We start from the raw sequence: 16,544 nt of genomic DNA on the forward strand, positions 1-16,544 counted from the left end.
AAGCCAGCAGACTGAGAAGATGGACTGTTGTCCCAAAGAACCACCTTACCCAAGTTAGAATTCAGGCTGCTTTTATACTAAAAGGGGAGAGGGGGTGTGGTTGGTTGTTACAGACTTCTTGGGGTCAGAATCCTTTGTTCTTGCATCTGTCCATGTAGGTCAGGTTATATTGTTTCTTTGTACCTCCAACATGACAAATGTTACATGAATGGAAAAATGTTATACCTTAAAAGTCAGAACCTTGAAAATGGGCTATTCTTTATATTTCAGGCTATAGGCAGCATTCTTAACTTGTAGCAAAAGCAATAGAATACAAAGGTTAAAGTAAAGAAAACAGATCCAATATGGAGTCAGATTTGTTCTTCCCTTTTACAGTTTTTCTGGAGAAATCACATACTAGTCTATATAGAATCTGAGGTATAGATATCTCTTTCTAAGAGATGTTCCAAATAACTATTTTACTTTTTCCCCCTCAGAAAAACTCTTGGGTGCTGGGCCCAAAAGAACCAAGAATTTGAGAAGCTTTGACTAAATCTAGAAAAATGTAAGCAGTCATAATCGGCAAAGCAGATGAGTTGGGTGGGTATCAAAGTAAACACACTGGAAGAAATAGGATTCTTCCCCTTCTCATACACTTTCTGAATCTAACCACAGAACTCCATCACCTTTGCTATTGCTTCCATAAGATTCTATAACTTCCTTCCTTTATTTTTAAAATATTTATTTATTTATTTAGCTGCACTGGGTCTTAGTTGGCAGTGTGTGGATTCTAGTTCCCTGGCCAGGGATCAAACCCAGGCCCCCTGCATTGGGAACACAAAGTCTTAGCCACTGGACCACCAGGGGAGTCCCTACTTGCTTTAAAAATATACTTACCAGGGACTTCCCTGGTAGTCCAGTGGCTAAGACTCTGCAGCCTCAATGCAGGGGCCTCGGTTCCATCCCTGCCTGGGAACTAGATCCCACATGCTGTGAGCAACTAAGGTCTTGAGCCACAACTAGTGAATCCATGGGCCACAACAAAAAATCCTGTGAGCGGCAACTAAGACCCAACACAGCCTAACAAATAAAAATATATATATAAAGAATAATATATAAAGATAAAGAAGGATCCAATTAAATAAATTCTATTATATATAATAGAATTTATTTAATTGGATCCTTCTTTATCTACTTTTAGAATGGCAAAAACGTGTTAAATTTTAGGGTAAATGAAGATCTACCTTTTTAAAAAAATCTATTTCAGTTTCTTAAAGTAGCAGGACTCTAGAGAAATGGGAGCTGGGATGTCTTGTCTAATGTGCTTTGATTCTGTATTATTTTGTTTCCTTTATTTTTTCCCTAGAGATAAGAGATATTCCACCAATTTCAGGAGACTGGAGTTATGAAAAGAATTTTCAAACAATCAGATCGTTTGCTTCTGGAAGATAGAGAAAAGAAATTGGGTTGGATGATTCCTGAAATTTCTTATTCAGTATTTCCACTTATATAGTTCAGCCTGTCTAGTCCTAGTATGATCTTTTGAATGTAACTAAAATACTAGTTTTTGGAAATGTTCACATCAGATCATAAAATCTGGGTTATATAATACCCAGAGGGATACACACTGGAAGACAGAGTAATTAATCTAAATGGAGTTAACATCCAAATAGGAAAAGGAGTACGTCAAGGTTGTATATTGTCACCCTGCTTATTTAACTTATATGCAGAGTACATCATGAGAAACACTGGACTGGAAGAAACACAAGCTGGAATCAAGATTGCCAGGAGAAATATCAATAACCTCAGATATGCAGATGACACCACCCTTATGGCAGAAAGTGAAGAGGAACTAAAAAGCCTCTTGATGAAGGTGAAAGTGGAGAGTGAAAAAGTTGGCTTAAAGCTCAGCATTCAGAAAACGAAGATCATGGCATCTGGTCCCATTACTTCATGGAAATAGATGGGGAAACAGTGTCAGACTTTATTTTTCTGGGCTCCAAGATCACTGCAGATGGTGACTGCAGCCATGAAATTAAAAGATGCTTACTCCTTGGAAGGAAAGTTATGACCAACCTAGATAGCATATTCAAAAGCAGAGACATTACTTTGCCAACAAAGGTTCATCTAGTCAAGGCTATGGTTTTTCCTGTGGTCATATATGGATATGAGAGTTGGACTGTGAAGAAGGCTGAGCGCCGAAGAATTGATGCTTTTGAACTGTGGTGTTGGAGAAGACTCTTGAGAGTCCCTTGGACTGCAAGGAGATCCAACCAGTCCATTCTGAAGGAGTTCAGCCCTGGGATTTCTTTGGAAGGAATGATGCTAAAGCTGAAACTCCAGTACTTTGGTCACCTCATGCGAAGAGTTGACTCATTGGAAAAGACTCTGATGCTGGCAGGAGGAGAGGGGGATGACAGAGGATGAGATGGCTGGATGACATCACTGACTCGATGGACGTGAGTCTGGGTGAACTCCGGGAGTTGGTGATGGACAGGGAGGCCTGGCGTGTTGTGATTCATGGGGTCGCAAAGAGTCGGACATGACTTGAGCGACTGAACTGAATTGAACATCTATTAGCTTTTTACCAAGTGTTTACCAAGTGTGCCACGTAGCTTCCTAAGGGCTTAATATGCGTTGCCTTATTTCACTTCATTACAATTTTAGGAAGTAGAGACTATTTATTTACTGTATTTTACAGATGAGCAAAGTGAGGTTCAGACATGTGAGGTAGTTCTCCCAGTGTCACTCAGCTTGTGAGTGAGAGGACTGAACCAGAACTTAGATTTGACCCTAAAGGCTAATGAAGGAGCTATTATCTCCCTTTTGGAAATGAGTGCATCAGAGATGTTAAGTAACTTGGCCTAAAGTTACATAAACAGTAACTAACAGTGGTGTCAGGATCTGAATGCATGTCTGCTTTTCTCTAAAACTTATGGTTTTGACCATAAGATATTCTAAGATATTCTAAGATATCGTTGAGCATTAAGGAATGCAGTAAGAGAACACAACACATTGAGAATATTAGGATTTTTAAGAAATTAGGTTGAGTGCTGTTATAAACCTCATTATATTTATTTATCTCTGCTGGGTCTTAGTTGTAGCACACAGAATCTTTTTAGTTGCAGCATGAGAATTGTGCTCTAATATAGAGTTGAAGTGAAGTGTTAGTCACTCAGTCATGTCCGACTCTTTTTGACCCCTACTTCACTTCAGCTCTATATAGTCATTAGTTCCCTGACCAGGGATTGAACCCAGGGTCCCTGCATTGGGAACGCAGAGTCTTAACCACTGAAAGATAAGCCCCATTATAAATCAGGTCTTAAAGACTAAGGTTTTGTGCCACATTGTTAGGCTAAGGGAGAAGGACCTAAATGGCAGTGATAACTTGGCATATAGTGAATGAGAACCTCTGAGGGCAGAAAAGGGACTTAAAAAAATATGGTATCCGTTGGAGATGCCTTTATTGATTTATTGACTGCATTTGGCTGCTGTGCTTCCAGTCTCAGTTGCAATTCCCACATTGAGGCTGTTCCCACCCTTCCTGTGTCCCTTGAGCTTAGCAGGCACTTCCTGTCCTATTAGAAATGAAAGTTCGAGATTGGGGCTGTGGTATGTATGTATTTACTCTGCAGAATGTTGGTACTGTTTGTCCCTTTATGATAGCAAAAAGCTGACAGGAGAACTAGAATAGAGACTGGGACTTCATTTAAGGGAGGGTTTGGCCTTAATGTTTGTTGTGGCAAAGCAGACAGGTTAATTTATTTCTTAGAATATCCACTATGACAGTGAGGGGGCCTTAAGAAGGGATTTGAAGGCTTTCACCCTATATCCCTGTTCCACTTGGACTAGATTGGTAAATTACTGGATAGTGTTCTTAAATTTTTGGTTTCCTACAAGTTTATTTTATTGTTAAGGCACCTTCTACAGCACATTCCTTTAGTAATATTAGAGGTAAGTGTTGCAATTGTGTTAAATTTTTGACTCTAAAGTTAATGTTCCTTTCCTCCTAAGATCTTTGTATTTTTCTTCTCTGTGAAATGTGTTTTTAAAATAGTTATTTGTTTATTTTTCTGCAGTTTAGAGACAGCTTGAAGCAAACATCCCAACTCTGTGAACTTCAGCTTGGGCATAAACTTCAGATAGTGTGAGTAATTGTTTCAGTTTCATGGACCTTGAAGCTCGGAATAGTGGGATGAAGATTCATATAAGATAGCTTACAATTGTCAAAGAAATCACTAGGCAATTACGTCTCAGTCAAGCTGGGGAAAAAAAAAGCACTAAGCATCAAGTTTAATGACTTAGTCCAGTTTGAAAAATCATTTTTGAAGTCATACCTGGGGGAATCTGAAAGGATTAAGAAGCATCAGCGTGACCTGAGAGAAATAAAACTGTCCAAAGATCTGAAACTAGTTACTTCCCATCCTCTGTTTTGCTTGTCTCTGCTCTTTGGTGAGCTCTTCTGTTTGTTATTCTGTGTGTTAAGCTCGCTGTAAATATAAAGTGTGTGTGTGTGGGGAAGTACTGAGCTTATTTTCTTCACATGTTCTCCAAAGCAGTGTCCCTTTAAAATCAAGCTTGGAATCTTATAGCTGAGATCTAAGGAGAAAATGTCCTCATTTTTTCCATGAGAATCTGAACTTGTACAAAATAAATAGGAAAGGGGATAGAGTTGAAAGAGGTAGACCTAAAAACTTCTTTTTGGTCTAACTGCTCAGCCTATGAAAAATTAAAAAATAACATCTTGGGCATTAGGACCCAGTGGAAGAGCCTCACTCAGACTCGGGGTTAACTTCTATCAGTGACGTAAACAAGCAGCCCTAGCTCATTCTTTACTCCCCCTCCCTCCCCCCTCTCCTCCTCCTCCCTTTCCCTCTCCCTTCTCTTCCTCCCTCCCTCCCTCCTTCTCTCCCTTCTTTCCTCTCCCTTTCCCTCTCCCTCTTTCTCTCTTAGCTTCCTGACATTAAAGAGAAAATGCTGCTATCAGTGACGTCCAGGCCTGGGATTTCGACTTTTGGCTATAACAAGAACAACAAGAAGGTAGGGAAAAGTGCTTTTTTGGAATTCAGCTACTTCCTTTTCTGGGGATCGGGGAGTGCCCTTGGCTTTAACATTCTCCTTAAGAGGGGAACAGGCTTTCTCTCCTCTCAGCTCCTCTTTTTCCACCACTTTTTTTTGTCATCTTTTCTTACCTGGTTCTGAAGTTCCAGGAATTTACAGTCCCTTACCTGAGGCCTGAGAAGGCAGTGGAATTAAAAACAAATCAAGTTTTGCAAGTTCGGAGCTTTGTGAAGTTAGTTTGACTTCCTGCTGATGTATCCAGTTTTCACAGGGAAAATATGTCACCTCAAACCCTGGCCCCCAGCCTGCTCACTCCAAGGTTATTTCGTTGTTTTGATTAACTGCATTCTCCTCCAGCCCACCTTCCTTCCTACCATTCCATCAGCGTTATCGGGTAGCTTGAATACAGTCAGTGAAATCACAGCTTCATCGGAGGACTGAGTCTACTCTTGGAGCTTAGATAGAGACCCTACTCCACCCAGCCTGTAGGCAAGGAGTTTTTAAGAGAAGACCTTGGGAATTAAGGCAGAAAGTTCTAGGATTCTTTGGGGTCTGCTGCTAAGCTGGGGCTTCCTGCTCTGCAGATAGCCAGGCTCAGCAGGCATCTTTGAAGTCTTTTTGATTAACCCACAGCTGCCAGAGAGTTGTGCTATGCTTGGGCACAGGGGCAGTCTGGGGAGAGGTGTACAGTCGTGCCCACAGTTGCCAAGGAATATCTTGGGCAGTTTCTTGGCATTTCAGTGCACACAGTGCGGACTAGGAGGAACTTTATGCTGTAGCAGAAAGACCCTTTACTCCCTGTCTTGATTCTCTAGCTGTTCTTTGTAGAAAAAGGTGCCATATATATTTTAGGTTATTTTGCTCATTTGATGGATTGTTGGGGCATGGGAAGGGATTCTTGATACTTTCTTATATACCTAAGGAGACTGATACAGGTGAACAAAATATCTGATCAAGGCAGTGGGTAAATGTTTGGAACCGAAACACCTGGTGTTAGTTTATAAGGTATTCATTCTGTCATTGCTTCCCTGAGGGCTCAGACAGTAAAGAGTCTGCCTGCAATGCAGGAGACCAGAGTTTGATCCTTGGATTGGGAAGATCCCCTCGAGAAGGGAATGACAATCCACTCCAGTATTCTTGCTTGGAGAATTCCATGGACAGAGGAGCCTGGTGGACTACAGTCCATGGGGTGGCAAAGAGTCGGATACAACTGAGTAACTATCACACACATGCGCGCGTGCGTGCGTAAACACACACACACTATTATATCCTTAAGAAATATGGGTTCATATGTTATCAATTTTATGTACACACATAAATCAATATGATTTTGACAGAGGGGTAGCTCATCTGTCTTTATTCTCTTCAAATCTTGTATGCTGCTGCTAAGTCGCTTCAGTCGTGTCCGACTCTGTGCGACCCCATAGACGGCAGCCCACCAGGCTCCCCTGTCCCTGGGATTCTCCAGGCACGAACACTGGAGTGGGTTGCCATTTCCTTCTCCAATGCATGAAAGTGAAAAGTGAAAGTGAAGTTGCTCAGTCGTGTCCAACTCTTAGCGGCCCCATGGACTGCAGCCCACCAGGCTCCTCCATCCATGGGATTTTCCAGGCAAGAGTACTGGGGTGGGATGCCTTTGCCTTCTCCATCAAATCTTGTATAGTACTGTATAAAAGTTTCCTTGCTAATTTTTTCCCTCCAAGTCTCTCAGATTACCCATTAAAATACAGTAAAATGAATTCCAGAAATTGTTTTTTTCCTATTAGTACCCATGTATTTGATGATATCTAAAATATTCTTGTTTCTTAGCTCTGTACTTCCTTTTCTGCTTGTTGTATAGGAAAGATTTAACCAGCTTCTAAATCTAGGATATTGTAGGGTAGGGGTCCCTAACCTCTGGGATCTAATGCCTGATGCCCTGAGGTGGAGCTGATGTAGAAATAATAGAAATAAAGTGCACAATGAATGTAATGCTCTTGAATCATCCAAAAACCATCTCCCACACCAATCTGTGGAAAAATTGTCTTTCACGAAACCAGGCCCTGGTGCCAAAATGGTTGGGGACCACTGGTTTAGGGGATGAGGGTTATTATTGTGGACTGGGATTCAAATATATCTCTTTCTGATAACTTGTAAGGTTTGAGAAGCGCATTAAGAAACCTGGGATGGGGTAGATCGTAATTACTCAGGGTATTTGTCAAATGTTCTTTGGGTTCTTATAGGTCAGCATTATGATGACATCACTTGGTGACTATGACACCTTGTGTGTATATATAGGTTTGTAGGTGTTGGGCCTCTTTAAATGAAGTGATTACTACGTTACTGTTTGTCTTTTTGTTGATATGTACAGCTTAATGTGTTCATTTTTTGAGAAGAATGTTTTGAGTGAATCTGATCATGTAATCTGGTTGTTTATATACTGAAGGTTAGTTTTTAAAATAAGTTGTTAGTTTTTAGTAATAAACGTAAGACATATTTATTTTTAAAATTTAAGCATCAAGAGGTATATAAAACAAAAAATCTTCACTTCATGTCCTGATGTTACTTACCTAAATCCCCCCCGGTAAGGGAAGTGATTAGTAGCAGCTTGCTTTGTCTATTCTACCAGACTTTTTTCAATGACAAGTTAAAGTTTTAATTTTGACATTGGCTTATTTGCCGTTTCTATTAATACCTAAGTTTGTCAGGTAGGACAAGTCTATGTGCAAAGTTTTGGAGATCTCTGGAACATTTGAAAAACTGAAATAAAATTCTAAATTTCTGAAAAGGTACACATTATAAATATCTGCTTTTCTTTTCCATCATTTTGTTGTACCAAAATCTGTAAGTAACAGGCTTGTAGAGCCGTTTTCTTTAAGGAGTTTTTATATCATAATGTACTGTAGTTGTCCCTTCTGCTTAGTGGAATAAAAATAATTTCTTGAGTGAGCTCAGTTTGAAAAGATTTATTTGTACAGCACTTTTGTAACTTGATTGATTTTTATTTAATGTCTTTTAAAAGTAGAATTGTTTGGGGACTTTCCTGGCAGTCCAGTGGTTAGGACTCAGTGCTTTTACTGCCATGGCTGGGGTTCAGTCCCTGGTCAGGGAACTCAAATCGTGTAAGTCCTGCAATTCGGCAAAAAAAAAAAAAAAAAAAAAGGATTGTTTTATTTTGAAACATGTGTATATTTTATCAGAGAAGTTGTTTCCGAGGAGCCAAGGACAATTACAGTTTTCTTACTCTTTCTTGGCTGTTGTAAATATAGGTATACAATCAACACATGTTTAATGCCTGATAAAGGCACACACATTCTTTCTCAGGATGTACTGTTGAATATCCATTCTTTTTAATGGAATTAAATAATCACAAGGGCTTCTCTGGTGGCTCAGTGGTAAAGTATCTGCCTGCCAATTCAGGAGACACTGGTTTGATCCCTGGGTCGGGAAGATCCCCTGGAGAAGGAAATGGCAACCCACTCCAGTATTCTTGCCTGGAGAATTCTAAATCATAGAAAGGAGAAAATGTGAATTTCAAAGAGAGATTCTGAAAAATTATGGTATTTTTAAAAAAATCTATCTTAATTATTCTTAGTTCTTAAAAAAAAGAAAAGACTAAAGGTAAAAAGATCAGAGTTCTAAGGTCTCAACACTTCCTTCAACTTTTGAAAGAGTTGCCTCAGTAGAGAGATTTGTGTATAGGTGAGTCTGAAAGAGGAAGTGTTTGTGAGTAAAGGAATTTCAGACTTGTAAAGAGCCTAACCACACCTTCCCTGACATCATCTTCCTGGCATGTGTTATTATAACTTAACTCCTCAGAGCATCAACAACCATTCCCTTTGGAAAAAAAGAAAAGAGACTTTGTTTAACTTGGGATAATTTGCCTTCCCTGACCTATTTTGCATAAGTTTCTATTTCTTCTTGATCTTAACATATTGAAGGCCATATTGGGGTGGGGAGTTGCGGGGAGTGGGGTGGGGTGGAGGAGCAGAGGCCGTGATGAGAGCAGAACTGGCTGGTAGGCATTGCCAGATTTTCACTCTTTAAGAAGTTTGAGTTACCTGAAGTTTTTGGAAGTGTTTACTCAGGAGAGCAGAAAGTGGGAAGCAATACTAGAATTGTTTATACTTCTAACAGGGAGAGAGAATTTTTGTGTGTTTGCTACATTTTCATCTAGTTACCACTGAATCAAATTGAGTAGAACTTTTATTTAATTTTATTTTTTGGCCACAATGTGTGGCATGTGGGATCTTAGTTTCCCCACCGAGGATTGAACCTGTGCCCCTTGTAGTAGAAGCACGGAGTCCTAACCACTGGACTGCCAGAGAATTCCCTGGTGGAACTTTTAAAGTCCAACATCTCATGACCAGTGGCAGCTCATAGTTCTGGTTATCGGTAATAAAGGGAACTCAGTTGGTTCAAGTTTACTGGTAATGTCTCTCCATTGATTCCCCCTTTTTTAGCTCTACTACACTAACTTAGGCCCGTATTACTACAGTAATAAACATCCCACAGGATCTCCTCGTCTCCTGTTTCTCCACTCCCTACCCCTTGTCCCCAAGTAATTTTATACCCGCTACCAGAATAATCTTCCAACATTCCAACAGTATAGTGCTGAGCATTTCTTGTGTAAAAACCTTTGATGGGCATATGTGTGTTAGTTGCTGAGTCATGTCTGACTCTTTGCGACCCCATGGGGTGTTGCCTGCCAGGCTCCTCCATCCGTGTGATTTTCCATGCAAGAATCCTGGAGTGCGTTGCCATTTTCTTCTCCAGGGGATCTTCCTGACCCAGGGATCAAACCTGGGTCTCCTGCATTGCTGGATGGGTGTATATTACCTGCTAAACAAAGTCCAAATCCTTAGCCTAGTGCCCACTGTTGGTTCTGCTTACCTTATCCCCCCACCTCCCCTGCACGCTGCCATTACGCTGACTCCACGTGAACCAGTTGTGTTACCTGCAGTTCTCTGGTCATACTCTTTGGTTGTTGGTTTACATTTCTAATCGCCTAAGAAAATATGCTGTAAGACAGAAAAATATAGAAAAGAAACAAGACAGAAGAGAATATAAATCAGAAGAAGAAGTCAGGGACTTCCCTGGTGGACCCGTGGTTAAGATGGTACATCTCCAATGCAGGGCACCCGGTTTCAGTCCCTGGTGAGAGAACTAAGATCCCACATGCTGTGGGTGTTCAATGTGGCCAAAAAAAGTCAGCTAGAATTAAAATGCAGATGTGCAAACCATAAGAGTTAATCCTGGAAGATGAAGACTGATAAATAGTCATGATTTTGTCAGTGGAGAAGTGGTTGTGACTTTAACAAGCAATTTCAGATTGGGGAGTAAAAGCAGGGTTGGAGTGGGTTGTTGAGTGAATGAAAGTAAGGAAGTATAGATGGTAAATATAGACTGATCTTTTAAGAATTTGGATTAAGATGAAAGTGCAGGAAAAACAGGCAAAATGTCTGAATAGATATTTCATCAAAGAAGATCTACAAATAGCCATGAAAAGATGTCCAGCATCATTAACCATCAAGGAAATAAAAACCACAGTGAGATACCACTTCACACCCACAAGGATGGCTGTAATCAAAAACTCAAGGCAATGGCACCCCACTCCAGTACTCTTGCCTGGAAAATCCCATGGATGGAGGAGCCTGGTGGGCTGCAGTCCATGGGGTCGCTAAGAGTCGGACATGGCTGAGCGACTTCCCTTTGACTTTTCACTTTCATGCATTGGAGAAGGAAATGGCAACCCACTCCAGTGTTCTTGCCTGGAGAATCCCAGGGACAGGGGAGCCTGGTGGGCTGTCGTCTATGGGGTTGCACAGAGTCGGACACGACTGAGGCAACTTAGCAGCAGCAACAGCAGCAGCGTGATGTAATTGTACCCTTATAACCTGCTGATAGGAATGTAAAATGGTGCAGCTGCTTTGAAAAACATTTTGGCAGTTCCTTAAAAGGTTAAACACACCCCTAGGTATATACCCAAGGGAAATTAAAACAATGTCCACACAAAAAGCCTGTACATCGTGTTCATAACAGCATTATTCATTATAGCCAAAAAGTAGAAACAATCCATATATCCATCAACTGATGAATGGATAAGTAAAATACTATATTTACCCATACAATGGAATTTTGGATTTTATTCAGTGATTAAAAAGTAGTAAGAGTACTGGGACTTCCCTGGAAGTCCACTGGTTAGGACTCCAGGGCATGGGATTGATCTCTGCTTGGGGAACTAAGATCCTACCTGCTGTGTGATGTGGCCAAAAAAAGAAAAAGTAATAGGGTACTGATACAGTCTACAAAATGGAAGAACCTTGAAAAAATTATGTTAGTGAAAGAAGCCAGTCACGAAAGACCACATACATTTGACCCTTGAACATCGCGGGGCTTGTAACACCAGCCCTGTTCAGTTGAAAATCCACATATAAGCTATATTTGATCCTCTGTGTCCATGACTCCTCCATATCCATAGTTCTGCATCCTCAGATTAAACCAATAGCAGAAAATCCACATGGAAGTGGACCCGTGAAGTTAAAATCTGTGTTGTTCAAGGATCAGCTGTATTTGATGCTTCCATTTATATGAGATGTCCAGAATCAGAGATAGAAAGGAGATTAGCAGCTGCCTAGAGATGGAGTAGGAGAGTTCAGAGGGAAAGAAAAGTGACTGGTAATGGGTATTGGGAGAAGGTAATGGCACCCCACTCCAGTACTCTTGCCTGGAAAATCCCATGGACGGAGGAGCCTGGTAGGCTGCAGTCCATGGGGTCGCTAGGAGTCGGACATGACTGAGCGACTTCACTTTCATTTTTCACTTTTATGCATTGGAGAAGGAAATGGCAGCCCACTCCAGTATTCTTGCCTGGAGAATCACAGGGACGGCAGAACGTGGTGGGCTGCCGTCTATGGGGTTGTACAGAGTCAGAAACGACTGAAGCGACTTAGCAGCAGCAGCAATGGGGTATTGGGTTTCTTTTTGGGGTAATGAAAATGTTCTAAAATTGATTATAGTGATCCAAATACCATTGAAATTATATTTTAAATGGGTTAATTACATGGTATGTGAATTACATCTCAATAAAGCTGTTATTTTTATTTTTTAATATTTTATTTATTTATATTTTTTAATTTGGTTGTGCTGGGTCTTAGTTGTGACATGTGGGATCTAGTTCCCTGACTAGGGATCAAACCCGGGCCCCCTGCAGTGGAAGCATGAAATCTTAGCCACTGGACCACCAGAGAAGTCCCAAGTTATTTTAAAAAGATGGGGAGCAGAGAAATGAGATAAAGGCTGAAAGAAGATAGTGGTAGTGTGGGGAGAATTTTCTTAAAGATGAGAGATACAGAAGCCAAAATGTGAAAAGGTTCATGATCAGTTACTTGATACTTTCCAAATATATGTGTTTATTCATAATCCCTCCTATTCTCTGATTCTGTTGTCTTTGTGCTTCATGTAGTATTCAGCTTCTGATACTTTTTTGTTGTTGTTCCCTTCCTTTTGGAATGGCCTTACTATTTATTTGTTCATCGTACTCACATTCATTAAATAGCTCCAGAATGTGCTAGGACCTATGTAAATAGACTGTTATTTCTTTTATTAAAAAAAAAAAACAAAACCCTTTCTCTTGGTGCCATTTCTTTCTTCAGCTGCTGTTCCATTTCTCTTCTTCGCTGTATATAAACTATCTTGAAAGAATTGTTTTTTTAAGAGTTATATATACTAGCTGTCTCCAATTTATTTCCTTCCATTACTTCTCTTTTATTATATTTAATATATTATTTAATAACACAAAAGATTACATGTAACTATAAAGCGTATCATGTACGGATATGAGAGTTGGTCTATAAAGAAAGCTGAGCTCCAAACTGATGCTTTTGTACTGTGTTGGAGAAGACTCTTGAGAGTTGCTTGGACTGCAAGGAGATCCAACCAGTCCATCCTAAAGGAAATCATTCCTGAATATTCATTGGAAGGACTGATGCTGAAGCTGAAACTCCAATACTTTGGCCACCTGATGCGAAGAACTGACTCATTGGAAAAGACCCTGATGCTGGATAAGATTGAGGGTGGGAGGAGAAGGGGATGACAGAGGATGAGATAGTTGGATGATATCACTGACATGATGGACATCAGTTTGAGTAAGCTCTGGGAGTTGGTGATGGACAGGGAAACTGTCCTTCAGTTTCCCTGAACTGAAACTGATAAAGCATAATAATAAAGAGGAGCACCTGTGGGCTTCCCTGGTGGCTCAATGGTAAGGAATCCGCCTGCCAATGCAGGAGATGTGGGTTTGATTCCTAATCCAGGAAGATCCCATGTGCCACAACGACTAAGCCTGTGCTCTTGAGCCCAGGAGATACAACAGCTGAGCCCACGAGCTGCAGCTGCTTAAGTCCACACACCCTAGAACCTGTGCTCCACAACCAGAGAAACCACCACAATGAGCGCTCACGCGCTACTACTACTACTAGAGAGTAGACCCTGCTCGCCACAGCTGGAGAAAAGCCCTCGCGGCGGCAAAGACCCAGCACAGCCAGAAAGAAATACAATAATTAAAAAAGAGGAGCACCTGTAAACCCATCTTCCAGCTTAAGAACTAGAATCATTGCCTGTAAATTACGTATACTTAGGAGTTTTTCCCATCCCACTGCCTGCCTCCCTTCTAAAGGTAACTGCTCTTAAATTTTATATTTATCATTCTATTGCTTTTAAAAAATATAGTTTAAAATCATGTTTAATTTGCTTTTTTACATTGTTCTAAGTGCTTTACATATATAATTTAATCCTCATGACAGTTTCATGATTATTTTGCCTGTTTCACAGATGAGAAAAAATGAACTACAGAGAGCTTAATAATCACGTTACTAGTGAATGGCCCAGCTGGGATTTGAACTCAGATCGTTGGCTCCTAATCTGTGCTGTCAACCACTGCTTTATTGTCTTATTGCAACACAGTCTTCTGTTTGTTTCCATTCAGTATTACATCTTCATGATTCATTCATGTTGTATATTTTATTCATTTTTTCCTGTATAATATTTCATTTTGTGAATATACCATAATTTATCCATTCTTCCACCAGTGAGCTTTTGGACTATTGCAGGCTTGTTTGTTTTTGCTGTTCCTAACATAGCTGCTCAGAATATTATCATATATGTGGCACAGTTGTGTAAAAATTTCTTTGGAGTTTATACGTAGGAGTGGGGTCTCTTTTTCTTCCTGTATGCATATAAACAAGCTTATAGTTTCTCTCATTGTAAAACAAAACAATGGAAATCTTGCTTGATCCCATTTCTTCTGCCAGTTACTGTCCCATTTTTCTGATCCCTTTTATAATCCACCTTCTTGAAAAAGTAGTTCCTCTAAAATCTCTGCTTCATTAACGTTCCACTCTTTTTCTCAATATTTGCTCTTTTTATTTTTTAATTGTAAAATATATATAACAAAATTTGCCATCTTATACATTTTTAAGTATCCATTGTAATGGTATTAAGTATGATACATTTACATTGTGCAGCCAGTCTCTAGTAGAACTCTTCATCTTGCAGAACTGAAATTACCCCATTAAATGACTCCCCCATTCTCCCCTCCCCCCAAACTATTGGCAACTACTCTTCTACTTTCTATCTTTTATGAGTTCTCTAAGTACTTCATATAAATGTAGTCATACAGTATTTGTCTTTTTGTGATTGACTTATATAACTTATCATAATGTCCTCAAAGTTCATCCATGTTGTAACATATATCAAGATTTCCTTGCTTTTAAGGCTGAATAATATTACATTGAATGTGCATACCACATTTTGTGTATCCATTCATCTGTGAGAGATACTTGAGTTACTTCCTTCTTTTGGTTATTGTAAATAGTGTTTCTGTGGACTTGGGTGTATAAATACCTCTTCAGACTCTGCTTTCAGTTCTTTTGGGTATAGTCCCAGAATTGGACTTGCTGGATCATATGGTAATTCTATTTTTAATTTTTTGAGGAATTACCATATTATTTTCCTTAGTGGCTATACCATTTTATGTTCCTACCAGTAGTGCACAAGTTCTGATTTCTCCGAATCCTTGCCAACACTTATTTTCTATTTTTTTGATAGTAGCCATCCTAATGGGTGTGAGAGGTACTTCATTATAATTTTGATTTGTATTTGTTTAATGATTAGTGATGTTGATCATCTTTTCAAGTGCTTATCGGGCATTTGTATATTTTCTTTGGAGAAATACTGAAGCCCTTTGCCCATTTTTAAAGTGGGATTTTTTTGTTGTTATTGAGTTTTAGGGGTTCTTTATATATTTTGGATATTAATACCTTGTCAGGTATATGATTTGCAAATATTTCTCTTTCAGGAAGTGAATTTTTATAAACAAGTTCTACAATGAAAAGAAAAAGCATCTTGATACATAAAAGTTAAAGTTTTTAAAAATTTGTAAAGGGTTTTGAAATTTAATTTTATTTATTTTTGGCTGTGCTGGGTCTTTGTTGCTGCTCAGGCTTTTCTCTAGTTGTGGTGAGTGGGGGCTACTCTCTAGTTGCAGCACACAGGCTTCTCATTGCAGTGACTTCTCTTGTTGCAGAGCACGGACTCGAGACATGCAGGCGTCAGCAGTTGTGGCTTCCTGGCTCTATAGCACAGGCTCAGTAGTTGTGGGTAACGGGCTTAGTTGCTCCTTGGCATGTGGGCTCTTCCTGGCCCAGGGATCAAATCTGTGTCTCCTCCATTGGCAGGCAGATTCTTTACCACTGAGCCACCAGGGAAGTCCTAAAATTTTTAAATCAGAAAGTGTTTAAGACTGCGTGGGTGCTAAGTTGCATCAGTCATGTCTGACTCTTTGTGACCCTATGGATCACCTGTAGCCTTTCAGGCTCCTCTGTCCATGGGATTCTCCAGGCATGAATACTGGAGTGGGTTGCCATGCCCTTCTCCAGGAGATATTTCCCATCCAGAGATTGAATCCACATCTCTTTACATCTCCTTCATTGGGTTCTTTACCATTAGTGCCACCTGGGAAGCCCTATTTAAGACTAAATTCTTTCAAATGTTCAAACAAAATGAAAAGCAACCTATTCAATCTCAATAATAAAATGTGTCCTTGGGGCTTCCCTAGTGGTCCAGTAGTTGAGAATCTACTTTGCAATGCAAGGAACAGTGGTTGGATCCCTGGTCCCGGAAGATATCACATGCTGTGGGGCAAACGAGCCCATCTGCCACAACTACAGAAGCCCACACTCTTGGAGCCCATGCTCTGAAACAAGAGAAGCCACCATGATGAGAAGCCCATGCACGGCAACTAGAGAAGGCCTGCTTGCAGCAATGAAGACCCCACACAGCCAAAAATAAATAAGTATTAAAAAAGACTTGATCTTGGTATATGATCCTTTTAACGTGCTGTTGAATTTGTTTTAGTAGTATTTATTAAGAATTTTTGCATTTATCCTCGTCATGGATGTTGGCCTGTTGTTTTCTTGTAGTATCCTCATTTGGCTTTGGTATCAGGGTAATGTTGGTCTCATGAA

At 40.0% G+C, this 16,544-nt stretch overlaps 1 protein-coding gene across 3 annotated transcripts in view; it reads left to right on the forward strand.

The window, feature by feature from the left end:
- The first annotated feature begins 3,573 nt into the window (after window positions 1–3,573).
- The window catches only part of RBMS2 (RNA binding motif single stranded interacting protein 2), a 59,032-nt gene continuing 46,061 nt past the window's right edge, over window positions 3,574–16,544 (forward strand). Inside the window, exons 1-3 of one of the 3 annotated variants that reach the window (XM_044941519.2) lie at window positions 3,574–3,591; window positions 4,059–4,126; window positions 4,933–5,019. In XM_044941519.2, coding sequence (XP_044797454.1) covers window positions 4,954–5,019 — 66 coding nt within the window. In that variant the 5' untranslated portion in view covers window positions 3,574–3,591; window positions 4,059–4,126; window positions 4,933–4,953. Of the gene's footprint in view, window positions 3,592–3,646; window positions 3,934–4,058; window positions 4,127–4,156; window positions 5,020–16,544 lie in introns of those variants that run through there. The other 2 variants (XM_006074988.4, XM_025283761.3) reach the window with 2 other exon arrangements.

Source organism: Bubalus bubalis, chromosome 4 (genome assembly GCF_019923935.1).
Source record: "Bubalus bubalis isolate 160015118507 breed Murrah chromosome 4, NDDB_SH_1, whole genome shotgun sequence".
Taxonomy (NCBI): Eukaryota; Metazoa; Chordata; class Mammalia; order Artiodactyla; family Bovidae; genus Bubalus; species Bubalus bubalis.